The sequence below is a fragment of the Mustela putorius genome, unplaced genomic scaffold (genome assembly GCF_011764305.1).
Source record: "Mustela putorius furo isolate JIRA1106 unplaced genomic scaffold, ASM1176430v1.1 tig00003863_pilon_pilon_pilon, whole genome shotgun sequence".
Lineage (NCBI taxonomy): Eukaryota > Metazoa > Chordata > Mammalia > Carnivora > Mustelidae > Mustela > Mustela putorius.
The window spans coordinates 21,765,165-21,790,718 of NW_025422015.1; the positions used below are offsets into that span (position 1 = coordinate 21,765,165).

Here is a 25,554-nt window from a genome sequence, read left to right on the forward strand (position 1 = left end):
CTTGTATGGCTGCAGACTACCTTTAGCAAGCCATGCATTTGGGCTGAGTATCAGGGGCTGAGTACAATTTCTTATAGATCATAATGCCACCTAATAACATTTTGTGCAGATTAAAGGACAATAAAATGTATCACACACAGGCAGTTGGTCGCAGTTACAGAACAATGACTAGCCTGAAGTCCTGTGCTCTGTCATTCCCAATGTCTGGGAGGTTCTGATCACATGACCATGCTTTAGGGGTAAAGAGAGGAGAAGTAGTGTCAAAAGGATATGGGCCTTGGGCTAGATCTTGAAATCAAGGTAAAATGTTGGTCAATAAGCACCAAGGGGGCAGGCATCTTGTTTATTCTGTTCCCCAATTTAACCCTAATGTTCATTTCCTTAACACGGAGTTCACACAGCTTTGAAATCTGTTGTCAATCTTCATCTAACTGAATCTAACTTAGTTGAACGTGATAAAAGTGTCCTATTGAATTAAACAGTGGTAAGATCTTAAAAACACAAGTGCACAAAGGCCCCACAGGTTAACCACTGTTTCTGTACCTTTATAGAAGTGAGTAACACTTCAAAACAGTGCCATTGTGTCAAGATCTTGAATAGTTTATGATAGAGAATGCAAAATTATAAGTTTTGATCTGAGGTTTTTTAGACTGTAAAAATTTGAGCAGGCAGATCTGTTCATTGAACTGAGAAAATTTTGGTCTCATTTATTTAAAATAATCTCCAGTCTCTGTTAACTTATAAACCTTCAGTTCTGAAAGTTTCATTTTCTTTCTATTACACTTAGCACAATGTCATTTAAGTGTAGGCATAAAAAATTTTGATAGTGAGACATACCCAGATGTCTTAGGGCAAAATTACTAAGAGATATAAAAACCTCATTATCTGGATATGTATTAAATTGTTTTGTATCTCTATGTGTGAAAGCTGAAGTCTATTCTGAGTTCTGAATTTGATATATAATGAAATTCTATATGAGTTATTTTTATTAAAACCTCTCTCCCTGAGTTCAGGTTTTACGGGCAAGTATGAAGTTAAGCTTAAAACTATGACACTGGGACGGAATGAAAGGCATACTTTTTTCTATTGCTTCCTTTTGACATCTCATGAGGGTAATACAGATTCCAGAGATTCTTTAATTTCTAGCAGACTACAGTTTCTACCACGGCTACAATTTCTACTAAATATCTTTATTTTTCCTTTCATTGCTGTTTATGGAAAGGATAAGTACAAAAATTTCACGTTGAAATAAAATCTATGGAAGTTACAAATCAGATACTTTCCCTCTGGTTTCAGACCATTCTAAATACTGGAAGGATATTTATACATGCCTTTTATTTTTTTAACCTAGAAGTATGATTGCAAATAATTAAAATGCCAAAAACAAGAATATAGGTCACAAATCAGAAATAGATGTTTACTCTGTGAACCTGACATGAACTTTGGATCTTTTTCCTCCTTCCAACAATACAGTCATGGTTAATTGTCTATAGCCCTTGCATGCAGTATCATCCCAGGGAAAATACCACCACCCTGTTCCCTGTCCCCACCCTACACACACACACACACACACACACACACACGCACAAACGCGTGCGTGCATGTGCGAAAGCAGCACAGATTCTGTATGTAAAATTTTTATTGGTAAATCCACATTTCTTAGCTTAGAGACATATTCTACAGACTTCCCCTCTCCCTCATAATATTTAGACTGCCAAAAATCAAGGAAAATGTCATTGGACTGTAGCCATGTTACAATTTTACCTAAGGCTTACAAAGCACCTGTGATAGGCTTTGGCATGAAGTGTAATCACCACATTTAGTTTCAAAGTTCAAATGCCTGTTCCTGATATAGATAAGCAGGTACCCACAGGGCAAGGCAGGACAGTTAATGCAGCTAATGACAAAAAAAAGTCAATGTTGGGGCTGGTAACAGCCTTTTCTGGAGGACTGGGTGATCTTAGATACAATCTCATCCACCGTCTCTCCTGAAACAGGATGGGGCTAGCTGGCCTAACAGCCCTCCACACACTGACCTACCCTGCTGAACATTTCCCTTTCCCCCCCGAAGGTTTGCATATTTTTCTCTGAAACTTCTAAATAATTTTTAAGTTCCACTTGATTCTTTGCTTTGCCATGAATGGGCTGACTTATCTATGAAATTTTATATGGAAGTTACTTACCTCATTTAAGAAGTACTGATCAGAGGCATGGCAATAAAATTAGGGGAAAATAAAGGTTTTGTTTTGCATATGAAAAGGAAAGAACAGCCTTTATTATACGCAGTAGGTTAAAGACATTTTCATATATAGCCATGTGAATTTACCATTCAAATTGGGGGACTGGAGGCCAGTTACATCTTTTAAACTGATCAAACAGTCAAAGGAGAGATCTGTTACAAGACAAAAAAAGAAAACAAACACCCTGTCTGAAGAAAACAAACTAAGTAGGAACAGATGTGGATGCTCTTTACTTTAGAGTCAGCACAGCATTAATAGTCTGACTTTTAAGAGCAGGAGATGATTATAACAAAGCAGGAAAAATAAAGTAGTTTTATGTCATAAGTTGGTCATAGCAACACTTGTAGAAAATATCAGAAGAGTAAATGGGAATATGCCAAAAAGTATCCATCCAAAGGATGTTAGAATGTCCTTTCCTTACCTATTCACCTGAAGAGCTCCAATCTGCACCAAGTTCTAGCCCAAATGTCACCACCTCTGGGAGTCACTGCTGAGACCGTCAAGCAATACCAAGTGGTCTCCTCTGTTCTCCCTGGCAGATGGCTCTGCCTCTGGCTCCATTAAAACAACCACCACCCCTTAGTACACTTCTGCTCTGTCCTCTCCCTCTCTAGTTTTAGGATTATTAGTAGGACTATTACTTGTCTTTCTTTGTATTCCTGGTGACTGGCAAAGGGGAGAGGCATCTACCTATTTAATCAAGATCTGCTAAGAGGCTTTACATAGAGGCAATCACGTGTCTGCATGTGTTTTGAATACATAAAAATCAATGAGAAACTTCTATAAAGTAGATATCCTTCTGCTAAATGCAGATAAAAAGCTTAGATATTATATATAAAACAAAAAAAGGAAGACTCTGAAGAGAGAAGTCAGGCAGGCTAGGGACCTTGGGACCTAAGGGACAAAACTATGATGAGTTCTCCTGTGTTTTTGCTTTTTAGCTCAGATGTCCCAGACTTGGAGCTGAAAAGGTGAAATGGCCACAGAGCACATGTAAAGAAGTCCTAAAAAAGGTCTGTTCTCCAGCCAAAGGCCTGGAAGAGTAATGGCCTCGCAAGAGAGAAAACAGGAAATGCTCCACTCTAGCAAACGCCACTGGAAAGACCACAGACCCAACCAGACCAGTAAAGGCCAAGTGGGGAGCCTAGACTTCCAGCCTCTCTGGGCTGTCATGCAGTACCCTAACTCCCCTGACAGGGTGGGATCTGAGAGGGTTGAGTAAGCAACTGGTCAATTCATCCCCACCTGGTCATAATGAAGCCTCCTCCCCACCATTCCTGCCCACAGTATCAGTGGACACCACAGGGGAGCAGTGACAAGGCCCCCTGCACACCCCAGGCAGGAAGGCATCAATGGAAGCCCAGAGGGGAACTGAATTCCCACCCTGTGCAGCAATGACATGGATCCCATCTTGTTCCAAGTGTCACTGGAGGCTGAGTGGGAAACCTGGACTTGTAGCTACACCTTGGAGGAACTAGACAGTGCCCCTAAGTCCTCCACTAGATTGATGTCAGAGAAAGTCAGCTAAAACAGAAGGTTTAAATAAGATCCACAGTCATGTAACATCTAAAATATTCAGGTTTCCACTGAAAATCATTCATCATGCCAAGAACCAGGAAAATCTTTTTGAATGGAAAAAAGAAAACAGATGCCAACCCTGAGATGACACAGATGCTGGCATTATTTGAAAAGAATTTTGCAGCAGCCATTGCAAAAATGCTTCAGTGAGTATCTATGAATTACACAGAATAAATGAAAAAATAAAAAATCTTAGCAAAAAAATAAAAATTCTCAGCAAAGTAATACACAATATAAAGAAGAACTGAATGGAAATTTTAGGGAAAAAAATAAAAACAGAAAACTTAATGGGCGAGGGGGGGCTCAACAACAAAATGGATTAGAGAAGTAAAATAACGAGTGAACTTAAAGACAGGACAATAGAAATGACCCAAACTGAACAACAGAGAGAAGACAGATTGGAAAAAAGCAGTGTATAAACCCTCAGGACCCTATGGGACTAAAACAAAAACCAACAAAACTTCCTAAATTATTAAATAATTTTTAGTACAAATTATATTATCTAAAGGATTTTGTGGCCTGTAGTCTGTTCAAGAATGATCATCATAGGAAGGACAAATAAAAAAATTTTGGTGGACTAATATAACACCTAAATCAAACCCACATAGCCTACAAGTGAAGGAAGCCCTTGAAGGTTCACAGGTATAGTCACACTAAAAGGTATAGTTTATGCGGAGGAGAGGTCAGGTTCATTTATCATGACCACAAAGAAAATATAAAGCAATGGTTATACATTCTTTCCAAACCCAAGAAACTTTTAAGATAAGCAGCTCAGCACAGTTCTGCTGCTGGTGGGGTCATTTTGGGGCATAGAGGAAAACATTCCTGCCGTCTTGATGGAAAATGTTGCCAGGCATGCATTGGCTAGTTCTCTGAAGTTCCATGAAGACATTTTTAATAGTCTAAAATAACCACTTTTAGAGCTATTTTCAACCTATGTTCACTACCAGTGAACGGGATGGGAGTATCTTTCTTTTTTTTTGTACAAATGCAGAATAAAATTTTATAGCAGGTACACAGACTGAATTACTCAATTCACAGATCTTCCCTCAAAGTTTAACTTATTAAAAGCATTAAATCCGAGGAAGCCTAATCACAATTTACAAAAAACCAAACCCACAGGATTACATATTTTGGTTTTGAATGGGTGTTGGCAAAGACAGAAAGAGGGCCTTAGAAACAGTTTTGCTTCTGCTAATTTTTTTTTCAGTTAAAACTAAAATGAATGAAACTCCAAGCTGGAAAGAATCCAGAATCACCTTTAAATCCTTGTGAAAATACTAAGGTAAAACAGACTATTCCAATCCTATCCATTAATGCTGAGCTTGCCAGTTCCATAGAAATTTATTAGTGAAAACAAAATTCAAATATCTGGCATCCAGACAATGTTCACAGCTATTTTTGCCCTTAAGAGAAGTTGAAGAGCAGTTTTAGATATGGTGTGTCTTTATTCCCCAAATTGGAACAATTCTTACACATTCAAACATGTGCGAGACTCAGTAAGAGTATTTTCCTACTGCCGGGCGGAGGCTGCCAGGTTCCCTGAGATGGTTGTTATCACAGAGGATTCTCAGCTCTAACTCTGGTCGGCAGTTTCCAAACAAGGCGACAGCGTGAATAGAGGACTGTATAAAATAAAGGTTCTTTCAAAAACATCTATGGTGTGTTTTTGGAATAAAAAAATATCAGTCTTCTTGGTCAAAGACTGGCAACCGTGTTTTCAACTGTAGAATGTCTGCAACGGGCTCTTTTCGTTCTTGAAGGAAGCTGAGTCCAGTGATGAGTTCAACATCCGTGATCCGAGCTCTGTGTAGCTTCAGTAACTCTTCTACCCATGACGACTCGTGCTTCCCCTGCTATGAAGTGGGAGGAAAAGAAACGTCACTGGAGAACAATCCGCATTCCCTACCAGCACCCCTTCTTCCCATTTCAGTGAGTTCTGACCCTCTGGCTCCCAAATGGCAGATGCTCTGACCTTTGTCAGCATGATCCCTGTTCTTGAATAGCTCAGCATCTAATACATACGATGCACCTTTGTTGAATTAAATGTGGGAATTCCCAAATTTCCCAATTTGGGAAAAGGCAAGTATACGTGGAATCAGTGCTCACGTATTGCATTGGTGCATGCAACTTCAACAGTGTGAGGTTAAAAACATGTTGGAGAACAAAAGCAATGTGGCGCGGTAGAATGAATATGGGGATGGGCGTAAATAAACTCGGACCCAAGTCCGGGTCCTATCATTACCATACCATGTAAAGTGAGGCCAGTTATTTAACACCTGAATCCTGATTCTCTTACCTGCTCCTTCCTTACAGGAGTGCTCTGAGGATCAAATGTGATGATGTGTGCAAGTGCACTAAAAGAACACCCGTTCTTATCAGAATCAGTTATGTACATGGGTACAATGAAGAGAGGGTTAGGGGTGTGGTAAAACACAACTCCATTTCTGGGGAGGTAGTGAAGTCTCAGCTAATAGATCAAATGAAAAGTAAAGGCACATGCTCTGACACATGGAAGCAGAGCTGGTAGCTGAGGCAGGGAGCAGAGATGGAAATCATACATTCATGGTAAGCATGCATTTCTCTGAATATGGCTCCTGGAGAAGGTCAGATGAAGAAGGTATCCACTGGATGGCGGGCTGCAATTGTACATTAAAGACGTCCTCCAATAAAGACTTCTGTACCCTTGGAACATTATTAGTTGGAAATGATAAATATAAGCTTTCCACATAAAAGGGGAATGGACCAATAATCTCCATTTTCCCATTAGCTTCCAATCATCCCTGTATCCAGGGCTACTTACTGCTCCAATCAGTCTCCTTCTCTGCAATAGCCTTCACTCTAGCTCTTGAAGGAATAACCCTGACTCCGTGGACTACTTGGCCAGTAGATATTTTCCATCTGTCCCAACATACACATGAACAGATAAAAGGTACAGGCAAGGCATCTGATGTCTCAGGCCAATGTCCTGCTAATCATTAGTTGCTACTTCAGAGATGAAACAGAAGGGATCAATCAGGATGTGTGATAGACCTTCAAATAACCCTTTCTCTGGTTCATGTCCAATAATTAGTGTCCTCTAGGTACACTGCTATTACAGAATTTGACAAAATATTTGCATTTAAGATAGCAGCACAATAGCTTTTGAATGGTAGAGATGGTGAAAAGGAACTCAAAGCCTCACTCATGACACCTGGCATCATTTTGGTCAGGGAGACCTGAGCATAAGTCTCTTTGAAAGGAGGGCCCAGAATTCAGACATGATATCTAGAGAAGAAACCATCTTTGGCCCACATGTGCCACATGCTAAGAATAGTGGAGAAGGAAGACAGGAAAGGTCTAGGTCCCTCATAGTGTTATTGACCCAAGACTGTCTACTTCTGGACATCCTGTCACCTGAGGTACCCGTTAATTGCTCAAGTCACTGTAAATGGGTTCTCCATTATTTGCTGCAGAACATAACACTAACTGGTAACTTTAGTGACAATTCAATCCATTGAGGAAGAGAAAGCAATGAAGGAGAGAACACTTAGTATGTATCCCGCAGTGTCCACAACAGTGACCAGCTGATAGATGTAGATGCCCAAAGGGCATCCAAATAGGTAAAACCCTGTTATTCCTTCCTTAATTCTGAAGCATAAGGAAAAAGAAGTTAATGAGAAATATGTTCTATGAGGACTGGTCAATTCATTCTCAGTTTATCAGAGAAGTAAGTAAAATATCTTCATGAATTTTAATGAATGACACACAGGCTCTTAGATCAGGGATGACAATGGATCTCTGTATTCTACTCCTGGGCCCACGGCAGAAGCTACTGTCTGCTTTGCTCACTGCTGTGTCCTCCGGACTAAGAGTACCCGGAAACATGTATTTATTGAAGGAATGAACGGCTGGATCCAAGAAAGGATCAATGAATAAATGCAGGGAGAAATTAATGAGTGATGATAGCACTCTCTCCTGCTAAGCTCAGACTGGGGCCTCAACTTCCTTTTGCCCACAGGACTCCTAACTAAACCACCCATTCAAATGAGGCTGGTGAGAAAGCTACATTGCTTTGCCAACTTAGGTCTACACTTATATAGTGTAACTTCGATGGACAAAAAAAAGAAAAGTGGGAGGAAAAAAAAAACAACTAGGAAAAAACTAGAAAAAACAACAACTAGAAAATCTGGGAAGTACTCTGAAAGAAAAACAAAATTGGCTCACTATGGGGAAAAAAACTTCCCTAAAATTTTAATACAGTCTTGTTCGAAGACGAGGTTTTTGTTTGTCTTACTTGCTTCTTATGAGCAAGTAAGATAACATAAAACAATTATTTCCAAACACTGAATGACAAAAGAGTAAGAAAAGATAATTAGGAACAAACATGACTTGTATAATAAAGTGATATAAAGAAAAGTAATCTGAAATACTACCTAACCATAACTTTAGGACTAATTTATAACAGTGCTGACACTTTTAGGAATTATAAATCCAGGTTTCAAACAAAAATAAATTCATAGTTCAAATAAACCTAGAACTTAGGGGCTAAGCTGAATGCAGGCACTAAGTTTTTACATTTTGATTTGTTTTTTGTGTTTTAATAGGCAAGGGTGGTCCTCTCCAAAGATATACCATCTCAGAGCATCAAATTTAAAATCATCCTGCAAAGTACATGTAAAAGCACACCCTTTCAAAGTACATGCATATTCACATTCCGTTTTTACCCACAGTGATGTCAGACACGACACATGCAAATATACTTATATTCATATGGTCAGCGTTTAAGGTGATACATGAACAAAGGCTACTTACCACACAGCTCTCACTATTGTCAGTCCTGTGAGGCAAAATGAAAGCTAAGGTGTCTAACTCATCACACTGGGAGGGAGTCTGGAATGTGTTTTTACAACTTGTCAGCACAATGAAGAAGTGAGTTGGGATCAGAATTTCTTGATTACGGATGAGTCTGCTGTTTCTGGAAAATAGGACAATCTTCAGTTTAAGAAAGAAATAGATCTCTTCTTTTTAGTGAATCTTTTGGTGAAGTATATTTTTAATACAATGAATCTAAAAATAAAATTCAGTCAAATAATTAAATATATTGTAGGAAGTTTGTAATCATAATACCTCAACATATTCTGCTGAATTGAAAACAAATTAGAAGACAGGTAAACATAAGCCAAATAATTTTTATTTTCTATAAAAATTTACTAAACTTCAGATTTTTTTTTTTTTTTTAGTTCTACCTTAGGACACTGGAATTGAGACATGAAATAAAAAATACATCTTTCTAGAACACCTACAACCAAGATTCTGAAGCATTATTGATAGTCTTCTCAACTCTGTGCAGCTATGCAAAGACAGGAGACAGAGGAAAGTGGTATGGGATTTTTTTCTATTCCAGCCCTTCTAGAGAAGTCATGTTTCTGTGAACTCTCCTTTGTTTTAAAGGGATTTCCTTTCTCGGGGCATCTGGATCGCTCAGTGGGTTAAAGCCTCTGCCTTCGGCTCAGGTCATGGTTCCAGGGTCCTGGGATCAAGCTGCACATGGTGGAGGAGCCTGATTCCTCCTCTCTCTCTGCCTGCTTCTCTGCCTACTTGTGATCTCTGTCTGTCAAATAAATAAATAATAATCTTAAAAAAAAAAAAAAGGTGGATTTCCTTTCTCATGCCAGTAACTTCTTTTAAATTGCAGCATATTCTTCAAGATGTCCCAAGTAATACTTTACCTCATCTTAATTCTACTTCCTTTGTTCTGAAAGCTAGGTTTATTTATTTGTTTTTCAGCATCTTTCCAAATTTAGGGTAGTGGGAGCCTCATCTTCAATTGTAATCTTGTGTGGAACCATAACATAGAAAACTGATTAAAACAGAGCGCTCTCGTGGAATGCGAAAGATATGAAGCTCTCTCTCTTAAGATTTTATTTCTTTGCGAGAGAGACTAAGAGAGAGTGAGCAAGCACAAGAAGGGAGACGGTCAGAGGGAGAAGCAGACTCCTTGCTGAGCAGGGAGCCCGACGCAGGACTCGTTTCTGGGACTTCAGGATCTTGACCTGAGCAGAAGGTGGTCACTTAACCGACTAAGCCACCCAGGCGTCCCTGAAGTTCTCCTCTTTATACTCTACTGCTGTGATCTCAGGCAGTTATGGTGGGTCCCTTACGACTCCAGGGATATAGTAAGAAACAAAACAAAAGCCTGTCATTTCACAAACTACATTACAAACTAACGTGTCACAGATAAACGTGTGTGAAGAATTTTCCCTGAGCCTGCCTGAGAGAGTTCTTCTCAGGAACCAGCTGAACCTCCCCTGACATCTCATTCTTGTTACCCTATGCCTTAATAGTAATATTACTGCAAAAAATCAGGCTGTTATTGTTTTATGAAAGATCAAATGGTTTCTAAAATGTTCTGCTGCTGTACTTTACAAAAACAGCACCTACTGGCGGTTTCTTTCAAGATGGTCACTCAGGCTCCCCCTAAAAAAAGGGTTAAAGGGGTTAGGTAAAAGCTGCGACATTCGCCCAAGGCCCGCCCTTGGACACTGCAGCTTTAGAATTCTGCTGATGCTTCCAGGCAGGATGCCTCTAGCCACACCACAAGGTTCCTTATCTTCTAACCAGCAGTAGTTAATGAAGACGGTATCTCAACAGTTATCCGCACAGAGATTTTAAACAAGGGTGTTACCTTCTTAACAGATGGCAGAGTTCAGTGTTTCATCTGAACTCAAGAATTACTCATCTAAGCAGAGTCGAGGAGAAACACTCCTTTCCTCTAAAAATAAATTTTACTGAACCCTGAGCAAAACATCCTAAGATATTTCAAGGGGCTTCCGGTGTAAACAGAAATGTCTTGTCCATCAACACAAACAGTTTCAGACAGAAAAGGCTCCATGGATTCAACTGGATGGTAATCCCACACGACGGCTGTTTTTAAGAGGAAATGAAATATGTTCTTACTGCTTCAGCGTCTCTGAGGAATCGTAACGTCCGTCGTAATCAGAGTCAAACACAGGCCCGCTGACCACATTGACGCCATTTCTTTCCTCCGCGTACCGTTGCAGAAGGGTGCCGTGGAAGTAGCGCCATATTACTGGAACAAGAAGGGTGTCAGTGAAGGTTCCAGAGAACAAGGTGCCATGCTGTCATGTGAAATAACTCAACGACCTTATTCAAAGTCAGCGTTTGTAATAATTACTGACAAAGCCAAATGTGGCTTCAGTCTTAGTGTGAGGCCAAAAACCCACTGTTCAGCTCTGGCTTTTGGCCAGAAGAGACGAACATTGAATTCAACACTATTTTGGGCATCCCTGACTATATGCCTCACCATGAACATAAAGAAACAAGGCAGGTTATTCAGATTTATTGTTAATATCTGAAATTCCCTTTGAAATATTCACAAGTATTCTACATGTAAATTAGAGTAAAAAATTTCCTTGCACGTAAATTAGAGTAAAAAATGTCCTTGTATGCTCCATATTTTAAAATTCTATATGTCACCTGAAGAATAATTTAAATTTATTTTTGTAGGAGTTCCAAATACAATGATAGTTAATAATGATGCAAAAATCTATTCATTTCAAGGTCAAAAACAATTATCAACAACTCCCAAAGTTAAATGGGAAAACAAACTGAAAGTTCATGTGTTAGTAGACTATATAAGCCAGATAACTTAGGAAGAATGTTACATACTTTTTCCATCAAAAAATGTTGTTTACAAACATGTAAATACAGATAGGATAATAGGTATTAGAATATATCATAATTCTAACAGCTGTAGAATTTTTGTGTACTGGTATCGTCAAAGTTAAGAATGTGTAAGAATGTATACCTCTAAGAACATACACCTAAAAGAACATGCTTGACAGTAATTTAATTTAGAGGATCAGTCTTAATAATATAAATTATGCCTATAATATATAGAAATTCATTGAAATTGTGAGATACAGGGTTAAAATTTTTTACCTTGAAAACTCTGGTACATTGGCACTATATTAGTATTAAGCAATGCTTCAGAATATAGTTGATCTGAACCTTTATTTAGTTCTATAAAGAAAGCAAAACAAGACAACTATTTCATTCTTCATGAATAACATTAGAAATCATACTTTCTCATGGGAGGGCACTTGAAAAATTAGCTGAGTATCACCTTAAACCCATAAAACATTCCTAAGTACAGGGTCAAGGGAAAGTGCCATGTGTTTGGTCAAGTCCCTTAAAAAAGTAAAATACTTACATCTTTTCTTCTTCAAAATGAATTTATCAAAAAAACAAAAGCTTAATAACAGCCTAAATTAAACATATACAAATATTACATTATTTGCCTATTTCAACTAACAATGTATTGTTTTGACAACTCTCTTTCCTTAAACTCTTCTACGCTAAGAAGGAAAAAGAGATTATCTGGCTTCAGAACAACACCTACTACCCAGAAAAAACATTGCAGGATTTCTGCCTCGAAATGCTGTACAAGGCTTCTTTGTAGGGATTTTCAGCTTGGAGTTGGTCTATTTTCATAAAGCAACAGCCAAGTTTTGACTTCAGACCCTTACTCCGGGGACTGGGCTGGATATGGAGAATATTTGAGCACCTGGAGCCTTCTGCTCTTTGCCTTTTAAGGCCAGCCTGAAAATGTCTTCTCATTAACACACAGATGTGCCATATTTAAAAATAGAACACTTAACTTCAAAAAAGAAAAAATAAAAGCTCTTCCCTAGCAGCTCCATTTCTGTGAAAGTGTGAGCACCCTTAGGTTCTGCCTATCCCTACTTCTTAGGTGAATTACATTTTTCCTTTTATCAAAAAAAATATTTATTTATTTGAGAGAGAGAGAGAGAGAGAGAGAGAGAGAGAGAGAATATGAGTGAAGAGCAGGGGTGAGGGGCTGGGAAGGGCAGAGCCCAGAGGGAGAAGCAGGCTCCCCACTGACCAGGGAGCCCAACATCCCTGGACTCTGGGACCATGTCCTGAGCCAAAGGCAGATGCTGAATCGTTCATCCAAGCAAAAGCTAAAAAGTTGTCTAAAAGTCAAGCTTCAGACACTTTAAAATTTTTCTCTAAGAGTTATACTTCTCATTCACCATTTTCACCAATAAATAACAACAAGATGATGTATCCGGCCTCAGAAGGAAAAGAAAAGGAAGAAGAGAAAGAGGCCAAGAGAAAGGAAGGTCAGGGAGGTAGAAACTTACGTGGTGGGTAGAGGAACTCATAGCTCAGTTCAGCATTATTTTTATAAAAGGAACACTTATGGACAGGACTAAGAGAAATTCGAAGATCCTGGTAAAGACAGTTGGAAAAGTCTTCTGCAGAGAAACTGTCCTGAAAAACAAAATGAAAAGAGCCATTAGGCGTCAGGCATCTAAAAGAAAAGAAGATGGCTTTATGAGTAGCTGAAGATGCATCACACCATTTGAAAACAGAGCTCTGGCTGTCCTTCGCCATTTTCCCATTTTTCTAGTAGTATATTCATTTTTTCCTGAGATGCAAAAACTCTTTTACGATAGTAAGGATATTAGTCATTTATTACATATGTGCAAATATTTTCCTATTATGCTGGGCCAATTTAGTGTAGCCTTTTTTTTTTTTTTGGTCAACTGCAAGCTTTTATATACTGAAATACTGATTTTGAGGGGATCTGAGCCTATCTATCTTCCATACACAACTGCACAAACTCCAGCTGGGGGTGGGGAGCCACTGTGCAGCACAAAAACCTCAGGAGCACTGAGGACTGAATTTAAGCAGCTTTGATTACATAAGTCAACCGAACATTTGAACAGAATCAAAGAACATTGTAATTATGGCATGAAACAACAGTAAATTTGATGGGAACCTACAAAACACCGGGCAGACTCCTACATATCACAAAGTCAAGTAAAAAAAAAACATCTTTACAGTGTTGGGAAACTGTCTTCAAAATTAGAACAATCAAACTGATGGTAGAAACGTTATGGAATTATATGAACGTGTATGGGTACATAATATATGTATTTTTAACAAAGAAATTACATATATACACACACATAGCCTTCTCTTTTTATTTGGCATTCTCAGTGACTATGAACAATAGTTTTATTTTTTAAATCCTGCTGCTACCCTCCATTAAGCTCTCTCAGATCCCCTTTCCACCCCTTAAGGGCATCCTGTAGAGCTTGGCAGACATTCAGTTTCTGAAAATCTGGTTGGTCTAGTTTAAAACTTCAATTTGATTAAAATCTCAATCTTATCCCCTCCCCCATTCTCTCTTTCAAGGCTTATCTTCTGTTTCTCTTTCCACCAGGGCAGCCAGGGGGCAGGGGTGAGGGGGAATGGTGGTCTTATTCTGGGGTATTTGCCCCACCCCGAACCCCCAACTCTTCTCAAGGCCTTCTTGTGTTCTGGGAGGTGCACAGATCCCTGGCCTCTCTCTGGTCTGGTCTGGTCTGGGTTGGCGGGGTGGGGGGATCTTCTGTAGGTGGTATATGCAGAGAGATCACTAAGCTTTTATGACCTTGCCCATCAGTGAGGAACCCCTAAGGTGAGCGCAGTGGAGGAAAATCCAGCTATGTATTTAGAGATGAATCATTGTGCCTGACTGCAAAATTGATTTCATAAAATTGTAAATTAGAATCCTAAAATATTAAATCAAACATAAAGCAAGGGAGAAACTTTTATTGCATGCACACGCCTCCTTTCACACAAGAAGACATCTGCTTGGAGTCTTAGAGTCACACAGTGAGTTTGTGGTCAGGCTAGAACGAGAACTTAATCTTCTAACTCACAGTTCAGTGATCTTCTAATTCAGCAACTGATGAGAGAGCCAAGATTAACTGACCCAAACTAACTTGGCTTTCAATGTTTTGCTTAATGATAATTTGAAATAATCACACAGAGCTAAAGAAGCGACCAATACTTGCATTTCTGCGGACGGTGTAAGAGGTCCAAAGGGGCATCAGGATGTCATTGCTGTAAGCACTGACGAACTGGTGCTGGTAAAGGAGACAGACCGAGGTGTTTCTCTGCAGGACTCTGGGTCTTCCGTAAGGTAAAGTGCTGCGCTTAATAACCTTCTCTTGGGTTGTAGGGGAAAAATGAAACCACCATTCAAACATACTTACTGTGAATATAATTCACAGTATATAATATATTCTGAATGTATATACAGAATAAATTATATATATACACATATGTGTGTGTATGTATATATATACAGTGAATATGTAAGAACATACTTCCTTATAGAGTATATAAGAATCCATCCAATTCTCTACTTAAACCTAAAAAGTTATTTTTTTTTTAAAGATTGCATTTATTTATTTGACAGAGAGAGATCACAAGTAGGCAGAGAGGCAGGCAGAGAGAGAAAGGGAAGCAGTCTTCCTGCTGAGCAGAGAACCCGATGCAGGGCTCGATCCCAGGACCCCGGGATCATGACCTGAGCCGAAGGCAGAGGCTTTACCCCACTAAGCCACCCAGGCACCCCATGAAAAGTTATTTTTAACTGTAAAATAAAACTAAACACAAAGAGCAGAACCATAAACAGTTAAGAAAAGGGATTCATTGTAGTTTTTGCCTATGAAGAGTCTGAAAGATGAATGTAATATCAAGATATCACAAGAGAACACTGTGTGATATTGCTACAAATTTCAGCATTAGGACTTTAAAAATATTGCTAAAATTCTTCAACAGTATTTTAATGATTATTATTCAGGGAAAACTCTAGGCAGAGAAGTTTCTTGGATGAGAAAGCAAAAATTCATAACTAAAATTATGAGACTGAGCTGAATGAAACAGTAATAGTATAGACCATTTACTGTACTTTTTCCAAGTGCCAAGTGCTTTGTAAAGTCCTTTGTATACATCATCTAATTTAATTCTTACATAACCTTACAAATTAAGGTTATATGCCCATTGTACAGATGAGAAAACAGTAGTTTACAGAGAATGAATACTTTTTCCCTGGACATATAGTTCCTATGCTCATATTCAAACACAAATCAGTTCCAGAAATGCAATCCTTTACCACAAGGTTTTGTCATCACAAGGCTATCAAAGATATCTCTAAACATTTACAGAGATTTTTATTTTTATTTTCTTTTATTTTTGAGAAAGAGAAAGAGAGAGGGAGAGCACATGCGAGTGGTGGGAGGAGCAGAGGGGGAGGGAGAGGGAGAGAGAGAGAGGATCCCAAGCAGACTCCACACCTTCGACGTGGGGCTCAATCTCGGGACCCTAAGATCATGACCTGACCTGAAATCAAAGAGTCAGATGCTTAACTGTCTGAGCCTTCCCAGGTGCCCCACATTTACAGAGATTTTTATACAGGCAAATTCAACTTGGGAATTATACAGAATTTGCCTTCTTATTACAGAAGGAAAAAACTGAGCCAAGTAACAAGAATCACTTTACTATATCAGAGTGTATCAGACTATATCAAAGTGTATCAGAGATTGTATCAAAGTGAGGCTGAACATCCCAGTGACTGACAAATGTTAGCAGTTGTCTGTATATGAAGCATACTCTTCACTCAAAAGCTATAAAGAAATAACTTTAGATAAACAAGCCAATTTATACTCTCTTATAATGAACTAAGAAGCAGATGAGATAGAAATCTAACAGGTGTTTACAATGGAAATCTGAAGTTCTCTAATAAAGCTATAAAAATCTTCAAGATCTCGAACCACCTTGACTATGTTCATAAAGAGTAATTCAGCTTCCACTAAATATATGATTTGCTATAAATATCCCTCCCTTCCGTATGACAAACAGTCTAGACCATCAAGCAAAGACATCTCTGTGTTTCCTCAAGTGGTCTCCACTACCACCTTTAAGTTACTGGTTGTTCTCAACTAATGCCCCCAAACCACATGTTCTATGATTAACCTGGCTGAGAAACTAGCCCACTTTTACATTCCAAACTCAAGGGAAACATGTCTTACCTTCTGCCACAGTCAAATTCAACTGTATCTCAAAATCCACAACTGGTAAGACCTAAAAAGTTAATAATACGATTTTAAGCAATGAGAGACGTGAGGTTTTGTTTTGTTCTATTTTTGTTTTGAGACATGTTTCAATCTTGTAACAAACAACTTCTGCAGCATAATTATCCCATTATGGGATGAAGATAAAGCCATCTTGTACAAGTCAAACTTATTTTTTTGACGAAGAGGATAAAGTTCAGATGACAACTGCAACAAGACAGAACTGCTACCCAAGCACAGCACTATGAATGAAAAACAAGAGTTGTTCCTTTATCATCTTTGCACTGCTCTCTCAGAGTCTTTCTATGAGCCTAGAACAAAATGAAAAGCATATCCCAACTGTTCCCTAAATCTCTATCTTTAGGGACACTATCGGTTTTTTTTTTTAAAGATTTTATTTATTATTTGAAAGCGAGAGAAAGAGATCACAAGTAGGCAGAGAAGCAGTCAGAGAGAAGGGAAGCAGGCACCCTGCTGAGCAGACAGCCTGATGTGGGACTAGATCCCAGGACCCTGAGATCATGACCTGAGCTGAAGGCAGAGGCTTAACCCACTAAGCCACTCAGGTGCCCCTAGGGACATTATCAGTTTTGTTCACTTGTCACATATTTTCATCTTCTTACGACTATGTTAAGACAGGAATAAAAAAGAAAGAGTGCCATATATCCATTTCAAACCCCCAAATATGTGATTTTCCCTCTAAATTTAAAATTAATTGAGAGATATTTTAGAGAAGGAAAATTATGATTGGTTGATAATCAAGCCCTCACTGCTAGATAACAGCACAGACTCCATGATTCAGGATGTTCCAGGACTTGGCTAGATTTCCTCCCAACCTGCATCCAAGTTAAGTCATAGCACCAAGGGATAAAGACAGAGGTGAAAATGCAAAAACTAGGAAGAGGAAAAATAAACAATAAGAGGGCAGCATGTGTTCCATCAGAATTAAACATACTTAGATATTTATGCCTACTCACAGATTTCAATTTGATCACTAAGTGTTTCCACGGCATAAGCTATGCAGAGGGCACCCTAAGATCCAACTGGGCTACACTTTGGTCAGTACTTACTGAAGGATGACATGAGCACTCAAGGTTACGTCTGGGGCTTCTTGCAAAGGGGCACTGCCCCACAGGGTGGACTTCTCTGGGATTCTCTGGGTTGTAAACGGGATTCTTTAGAAGGTGGTTAAGACTCCCATGAGTTCCATTATTAGGAGCAGGTGTCAAATTCAGTAAATCTGCATGATTCCAAGAATGGTAAATGGTTACTTAGAGGTTCAAAAACAAATAAATATAAGACTTAGCTCATGACTTTTATTTTTTTTAAACCCTATCTATGCAAGAGTTCTTTACTTTCCACCCAAAATGAAACTATGAAATGCTCTTGAATTTTAGAGCATTTATGACTATGCTGTTCTTAATAATGGGATTTTAATGGGATTACTGATATGTACACTGTCCTCTATGAACTTGTGAATTTCAGTGTGTATGACTATAGTAACCGCCATGCATGCTTATTATATGCCAGTCACTGTGCTAACGTATTTTTCTTACTTAATCCTCAAAACAATTTAATAAGTTATTGCCAATATTTGGTAGCTGAGTAATTAGAGTGTTGTGCCTAAGGCCTCAAAGCTACTAACGGAGTAAGACCCAGGATTCAAAACCAGCTTTGTCTGAGTCTGACTCATGCCCTTGGCAATAACCACAGCAAACACTTCTATAGGAAAGCACTTAGGATATGCCAGGCACTGTTTTAAGAGCTTTAGGACATATGAATTCATTTAAGCATATAGGCTCCCACTAAAAGAATTACACTGAGGACATATTTAAGGTTTGCAAACTCCCAGTACCATTGTCAGGAAAAGGAAGTCATATTTAAAACACAGTATCTAACCATAAAAGTACTAATGAAGAAAGTACTGGGTAAACGAGGACTATATCTAATAGAACCTCCTCAATTTCTACAACCATGACATTGTCATCCATGCGAGTATTACTGCTACCAGAGGTTCCGCCTTGTTTGGGTCCCCTTCACAGACTCCAAACTCTTCCTCAGGCTTCCACCCCAGACCTGTTTTAACTGCCATATAATGAAGCCCACGGCCTGGCAAACTGGTAGGCATGGGTGACGTATGACCCTCCCTCCTCTGAGTGCCCCACTTTACCTGTGTACAGCCTCGTGGAAGAAATGTAAGTCATCAGATGGCACAATCCCCGTATTTTTTTTCAATGAGTCTGGGTCAGGAAGAAGGTCTGGCTCCCCTCATCATCATCTCCACACAGATGCCCACCATTGACCTACTTTGGATTTTCCCATTCCAGCTCTGTTTTCAGAAGAAATGAAGGAAGCCTGTTCTCACTTACCACACATTAAATTATAGACTTCGATATTTTCAAAGGAATCAACTTCAAAGCGGTGCTTAAATCCAGGTCCATAGCCGATAAAGAGGGCCTAGATGGGCCAGAAAAGTAACAGTGTGTCAATTCATTTCCCCTGTGTATGCAGCTGGTGACAAAAAAAGTATTTTATATTATCTATGCTGTACATACATAAACTGGTTAACATAATGGGAAAACTACCGTGTCCATGGATTTGGTGGGATACTGACTGAACCCATGTTGCACATCTAATCTAAGGACATGTGGGATACTTCTCTCAGCTTGACTTGACAATCATAATGGAATGGATGATGAAATCATTGTTCATCTAGGAAATGTGATATAAATGTCACTCTGCCCATTTCACACAGTGCTACAGGCATCAAATTAAATCACTGTTATGAGTATATTCTGAAATTTTAAATTTATAGGTAACTATAAGACATTATCTTCATTTAGAACAAAAATATGATACCTTTTCTCCTATTAAATCACTACATTTCACTTACAATGTGGCGATATTCTTAATGGGGCACAAGTATATACAAAATAACTATTAGAAATTTAGTGTGAGGTAAAAGTCACATGTTCATGAAACATGAACATAAAATTTTAATGTAATGCCCAAAGTAAAACAGTTCTATAAAATTATAAGCTACATTGATTCTCATTCAACACATATAATCACACTCCACGTTTCTAAGTGTATAACTTTATATAGTTTTCTTCAGATATAAATCATTATTTTTTTAAGAATAACAAGTTTACTTACTTGCATATTTGAAAATAAATTGTCAGAACCATGGAATCCATTTCCACAATGTTCCTTTTCTGAAGGAGCCCTAATTTTGATATAATATGAATTAATGATGCAAATTCTATTCACAGTGTCAGATTTGTAATCATGACATTATTTCTGTTCATAAACAATGTTACTATTTGGTTAAACCAAAAAAAAAAAAAAAGGTAAACAAAACCACTGGGCTTGGGAAGCATTAAGGGGTCATCCTTATCTTTTATTTTGTAGATAAATCAACTGCATAAGCAGTGTGGCATAGAAGGGAAAAATCACTAGCATTGACACAGAACTAGTTCTGAACCCTGACTATGCTATTTACCAGCTGTGACTTTGGCAAGTTAGTTATCTTCTCCTGGTTTCAATTTCATCATGTTGGGTTGTTTGTACAAAATAAATGGCTTAGTCTAAAGATATCTTTGGAATACAGGAGATGTCTGCGAAATATTATATGAGGTAAGGACAATCCGTTTCTTCATCATCTCCATACAGATGCCCACCATTGACCTACTTTTGAACACTAAAAGCACAGCTCTCTAGTGAAAGGAGAGAGACAGTGAGATGTTGTTCACTGCTTAGGTTTTGCTTTACAGCATGGCGTCCTGGCAACCATCAAAAGAGTTAATTATCATGTTTTGAGATATTAACAATATTAACCATCCAAATAATTTTCCAACACACCAAAAGCTGAGGTGAAAAAACAACTCTAAGAAGAAAATAATTGCTCATTATTATAAAGAGCTTTTACCAATTGTTCACTGGGTTTAAAGGTATTATTAGGATAGCTGTCATGTGCCGAAGAGATACAATGGTAACACAAATGTAGACATAAGAAATAATCAATATGGATGTGAGCAGAGCAGCGGTTCCTAGCTGGGGGTGGATGGCCCTCCCCCTAGGGAACTTCTGTCAAAGTCTGGAGCCATTTCGGTTGGCACAACTGTGAAAAGGGTGCTTTTTCATCTAATTGGTAGAAGCCAGGGATTGCTCTCAAACATCCTACAATGCACAGGACAGCTCCCCACAACAGAGAATTATCTGACCCAAAAGGCCAACAGGCCAAGGTTGAGAAACCCTGGGATAGAGCAGAGAGAATCACATTTGTACAGTTTTCATATAACAGCATTGTTGGAAAGGGTCCAGTGGGTACACTGAATTACAAACATATCAGGGCTACATTTACGTGGAAACCATCAGAACTTACAATGCAAGTTGCCACTTAGGGTCCAAATAGAATGTCAAGGGCTCAATCCTGTCATTTTTGGCAAAGTGTAAACGCTTCGGTAAGAAATGTTTCAGGTAAGGTTTGAAGTGCTGGTTTGGTTCCCGGCACTGAAATTATAGAAGGTAAAGAAAAACTCTTATTTCCATATTTTCTTACATGTAAACTTCTCTTGAAATTGTTGAATTCTGTATGAATTTTTTCCGATAAAAATTTTACCAGCCTGCGTAGTAAGTCACAGATGCAAAAATAATTGTGTTCTTACTACTTATACAACGTACCAGCTGACCATTCCCAACAATTCAATACTCACATTTTTTACAGGAAATTAGATCTGATGCATAAAAACCCTAAACTCTTAGACTATGTCACTCAATTTTATATGATTTACCGCTGATGATATTCTTTTCAAACACTTATAACTACAATGTTAAGAATTTTCTTTAATGCTTAAAATGAATCAAGTAAAAAAAAATGCACTATAGATAATTTATCACCATAGATAATTCATCATCAAGACAAAACTTATTTTTTAAGTGGACATAAAAAAGACTGGTAGGAAATATTTAATAATGCTAACAGTATCTATGGGGATATAGCTATAAATTTTTTTCTTCTGTTTTTTTCCAATTACTTCTTTACCTGCATAAAAATTAAACCATGACAATAAATGAATTCTTAAAAACCTTTTTTGGAAGATAGATTTATTTATTTGAGAAAGTGGGAGAGAGTGAGGGGGGAAGGGCCACGGGAAAGGAAGGAACAGACTCCCCGGAGAGCAGGGAGGCTGACATGGGCTCAATCCCAGGACTCTGAGATCATGACCTGAGCGGAAAGCACACGTTTAACCCTCTGAGCCACCAGCCTTCCCCTTAAAAACTTTCAATGCCAGCTTACTGGGACATGTCCTTAAAGATCTTTAAAAACAAGAGTGCATCTAAATTCTGGCCTACATACTCAAAAATTCTAATGCTAAAATCCCAAGAACAGATACTGAACCTCTTTTCTAAATATATCTTAAAACTAACAATAACTAGATCATGAAAACACAAAGATACTCACAGAAAGATTTCTGGCAAGGTCTTCATAATCAACTGAAGGGGGGCAAAGATAATAATTAATTGTTGATGGTATGCTACAATTAAAAATGAAACAAAAATGCTGAAGTCAGACTCAAACTCTATTCTTCAATACCAAAACAAGTTTCAAACAGCTTATTGAAATCATTATGTATTAGTTATTGGCAAGAATGAGAGAGATTGTTAGGAACCACTCCATGCCTGTGAAATTGTGTCATACTATTAAATGAAAAGGCAAGTTACGAAGTATCTATCCATCCATCTGTTCATCCATATGTGTGTCCATCCATCTGACCATCCATCTATCTACCCATGCATCTAGATCTAGTATGATGGCCTGGTATAAAGATTAAAAAACAAACACGTCTTACATAAGCATACCAGATATCTGGGAAGACCTATTCCAAGCCTAGCAACGTTTATCTCTAGAAAGAGGAAATCAGTTGTGAATAACAGAGGTTTAGGGAAACTGCTACTTTTTACTTTACATATTTTGATATTTGATAATTCCAGAATTTTCAAATAAAAAGGACATGGAGGACCTTAGAAAAGAGGGCAAACAGACTTGTTTTGAAACTGAATTTGCATAGCAAGACCACAAATATAGTGTACTCTGGACTACAAATCAATAAGTGTGTAGCTTTCCAAAGATTCTTCTAGCTGTACTTTATGTAAGTTTGAGAAAATTATTCAGATAAAAGAACATGTATTGTATATACATCTTATGTCTGTATATTGGTAAATAAATACAGATATAGTATTTTGCTTTAATTTGGAAGATAGAGGCCTAATGAGGTAAAGGTGTCATCAAAGCTTAGCCATCCCATCCTAAATAGTTCTGGGCACTGACCCCACCTGTACAGTTCTTATATCAGGCTTTGTAACAACCGTATACTACTTTTATAAATTAAAACAAAATACGAATTAAAACTTACGAGGCATGTACAGAGTCTACGCTGAGTGTCACTATGTTAACCTACTGTTTAATATCTGCATGAACACTTTCCTGAAATAAACTCTATTTCTCCCCATGAATATTCAATAGTTCTATGGAAACATACAACATGCAGTGCCCAAACCTAACCAGTTCCAATAAATGTCACACAAGCTTTTTTCTCTTTCTGTTTCAAAGTTAACTGTCACAGAAAGATAAATAAGACTTGCTGGTGGTATCTGAAAGTTACCAAAGAGCAATCAGAAAGTAGGCAATAACAGAGGTGGAAACAGTTAGGAAATGGACCTCACTTGCAAAAGAATTAATATTTTTAGAAAATTTCCTGGCAGTTGGGGTTCCACATGTAGTCAAGAAAGAATGTGAAATTTCTTCTTTTCTGTTTACAAAACACATTCTTACTGTGTTTTGGAATGGTCAAGGAAAGTCATTTCTGAGGACAGAAACCAGCTGTTTATAGAATTTTAAGAACTACAGAAGTGCCAACATTCCTCCTCATAATAGAATATTATTCCAACAACTCTAAGCTATTTTAATGGAATGTCATTAATTAAACTTGAATACATGTAGCCGAACTTTTCAGGTTTTTTTTTTTTTTTTTTTTAGTATAAGTAATCTCAAACCTAACACAAGTAAAACACACACTATAACATAAAATTGTACTAAGCTCATCAGATAATATGCTTAGTAATGAATAGCAAAGATAAGTGGTTAGACCTGTGTCTTCACACCCAGTGCCTTTATAAAATCTTTCTGGGTGCAGAAGATCTGCACTGGAGAATTAATCATGAAAAGGAAATTAAGTTTAACCATTGCACTTTAGTGTAAGATAGAATAATTTAGAGGTATATATTCTGAATGTAATCATATTCAATGTTAGCAACCAAATATACTTACATGAAAAGTACTTATCTGGGACATCAGAGGGTCTCAATCGAGCTGCAGGTCCGTATACAATTTTAATATCTTTAGCATCTCCCAAATATTTATTCAGATACACATATTTCTTGCAACTGCCTTGTTCCATGCCTGGGAGAAAAAAATTCTCAAACATGTTAGAACTTTAATAAGGAATTTTACATGTAGAAGAGAATTTCTTTCACTTCCAGAATTTAATTCACTAACTATGTGTTGAGTGCTCACATTAGTTAAATATCTAATAGGTAAGTCACAGAATTTCAGCCATATATACCACTTCACTCCCCCACCCCAAAAAAAACCTTTTTCCCTTCCTTCATCCACAATTAGTTTAATATTTCTTATTTATGTATTATAGTATCTTTTTATGAGGAAGAATATCATGGTTTCAAACTGAAGAGAAATGCCTACTCATTTTCCCCAGATCACCTAGAATATGAATGGTAGCATAAAATTCTCAGTCTCATTCCAGAACTGTAGCTTCTTCGGAACAGAACTTCTTACAATCATTTCTAGAAACAGCTTTTAGGAATTCTTTCTGAAGCAAACAATAACAACAAGCAAAAACAAAAAGAAAATTGTTTTCTATTTTCTTATGCACTCATTGCTTCTGTACTCCTAAGGCTGTTACACAAACATGTTCTAAAGGTCATAGTAAGAAAAAACGAAATTAACATAGTGCTAGAATTTATACTCCTTCTAAAATCAGATTTTTCATGCTAAAGAAAATAAGAAAAGCACATAATAATGTGTTCAAGTTAAATCTAGAACCATTAGACTAGATTTACCAAAATTTAATATTACTTTTTTTTTTAGCTATCTAAAATTCCCGGTGTAAACCCAAATCAGGAGATGGGTGCACTGTTATTGATAGGCTCTTAGGTTTCTGTGAATTCTGTGTTTTACCTGTACTTTATGTCTAATATAATTTTTTCCTAAAAAATTTCCACAAAAAACTACATAAAAAAATTAACTGTAACAATCAGAAGAAATAAGGTCACAATAACTAATCAAGGAAACTTTTTTGGGAGCACCATTTAACCTGAAGGGTAAATGATGCAAAGTCAGATTACCGTGATCTGAAACAAGGATAAGGTTCAGGCATCGATGTAAGTTCAGCTCTTTCAGACCATCCATCAGCATGCCAACCATGTTGTCAACCCTCTGCAAGACTCTAATGACCTACGAAAGGGAAGGGAGTTCATGTGATGGATTCCATACTAATGGTTATTTCTACATAAAACTATCTCTGTTAATACAGGGAAATTTCAGTGGATGCAACTATTATGATGAACTGATTTACATTAGGCTAAGCCAGGGCAGGTAAGGCAATGCCCGTTAACAGAAGAAGGGCCAAAAAAATAGTGGGGGGGGGGTGCAAATCCCACACATGCTCAGTTATAAATATTAGGAATGACACCAGGGGATCTGATTGTCTAACCTGTCA

The 25,554-nt window shown here is 37.8% G+C and overlaps 1 protein-coding gene across 1 annotated transcript in view; it reads right to left on the reverse strand.

Annotated features, from left to right (window-relative positions):
* Positions 1-1,621: 1,621 nt before the first annotated feature.
* The window catches only part of ENPP1 (ectonucleotide pyrophosphatase/phosphodiesterase 1), a 73,384-nt gene continuing 49,451 nt past the window's right edge, over positions 1,622-25,554 (reverse strand). The window contains exons 12-25 of the mRNA XM_045066349.1: positions 25,181-25,289; positions 24,087-24,218; positions 22,221-22,252; positions 21,141-21,268; positions 19,913-19,982; positions 19,126-19,213; positions 17,827-17,996; positions 16,715-16,766; positions 14,693-14,847; positions 12,989-13,118; positions 11,763-11,843; positions 10,758-10,890; positions 8,613-8,775; positions 1,622-5,674 (exon numbers count right to left, since the gene is read on the reverse strand). Of these exons, the coding sequence (XP_044922284.1) occupies positions 5,504-5,674; positions 8,613-8,775; positions 10,758-10,890; positions 11,763-11,843; positions 12,989-13,118; positions 14,693-14,847; positions 16,715-16,766; positions 17,827-17,996; positions 19,126-19,213; positions 19,913-19,982; positions 21,141-21,268; positions 22,221-22,252; positions 24,087-24,218; positions 25,181-25,289 (1,614 nt within the window). The 3' untranslated portion in view covers positions 1,622-5,503. The remainder of the gene's footprint in view (positions 5,675-8,612; positions 8,776-10,757; positions 10,891-11,762; positions 11,844-12,988; positions 13,119-14,692; positions 14,848-16,714; positions 16,767-17,826; positions 17,997-19,125; positions 19,214-19,912; positions 19,983-21,140; positions 21,269-22,220; positions 22,253-24,086; positions 24,219-25,180; positions 25,290-25,554) is intronic.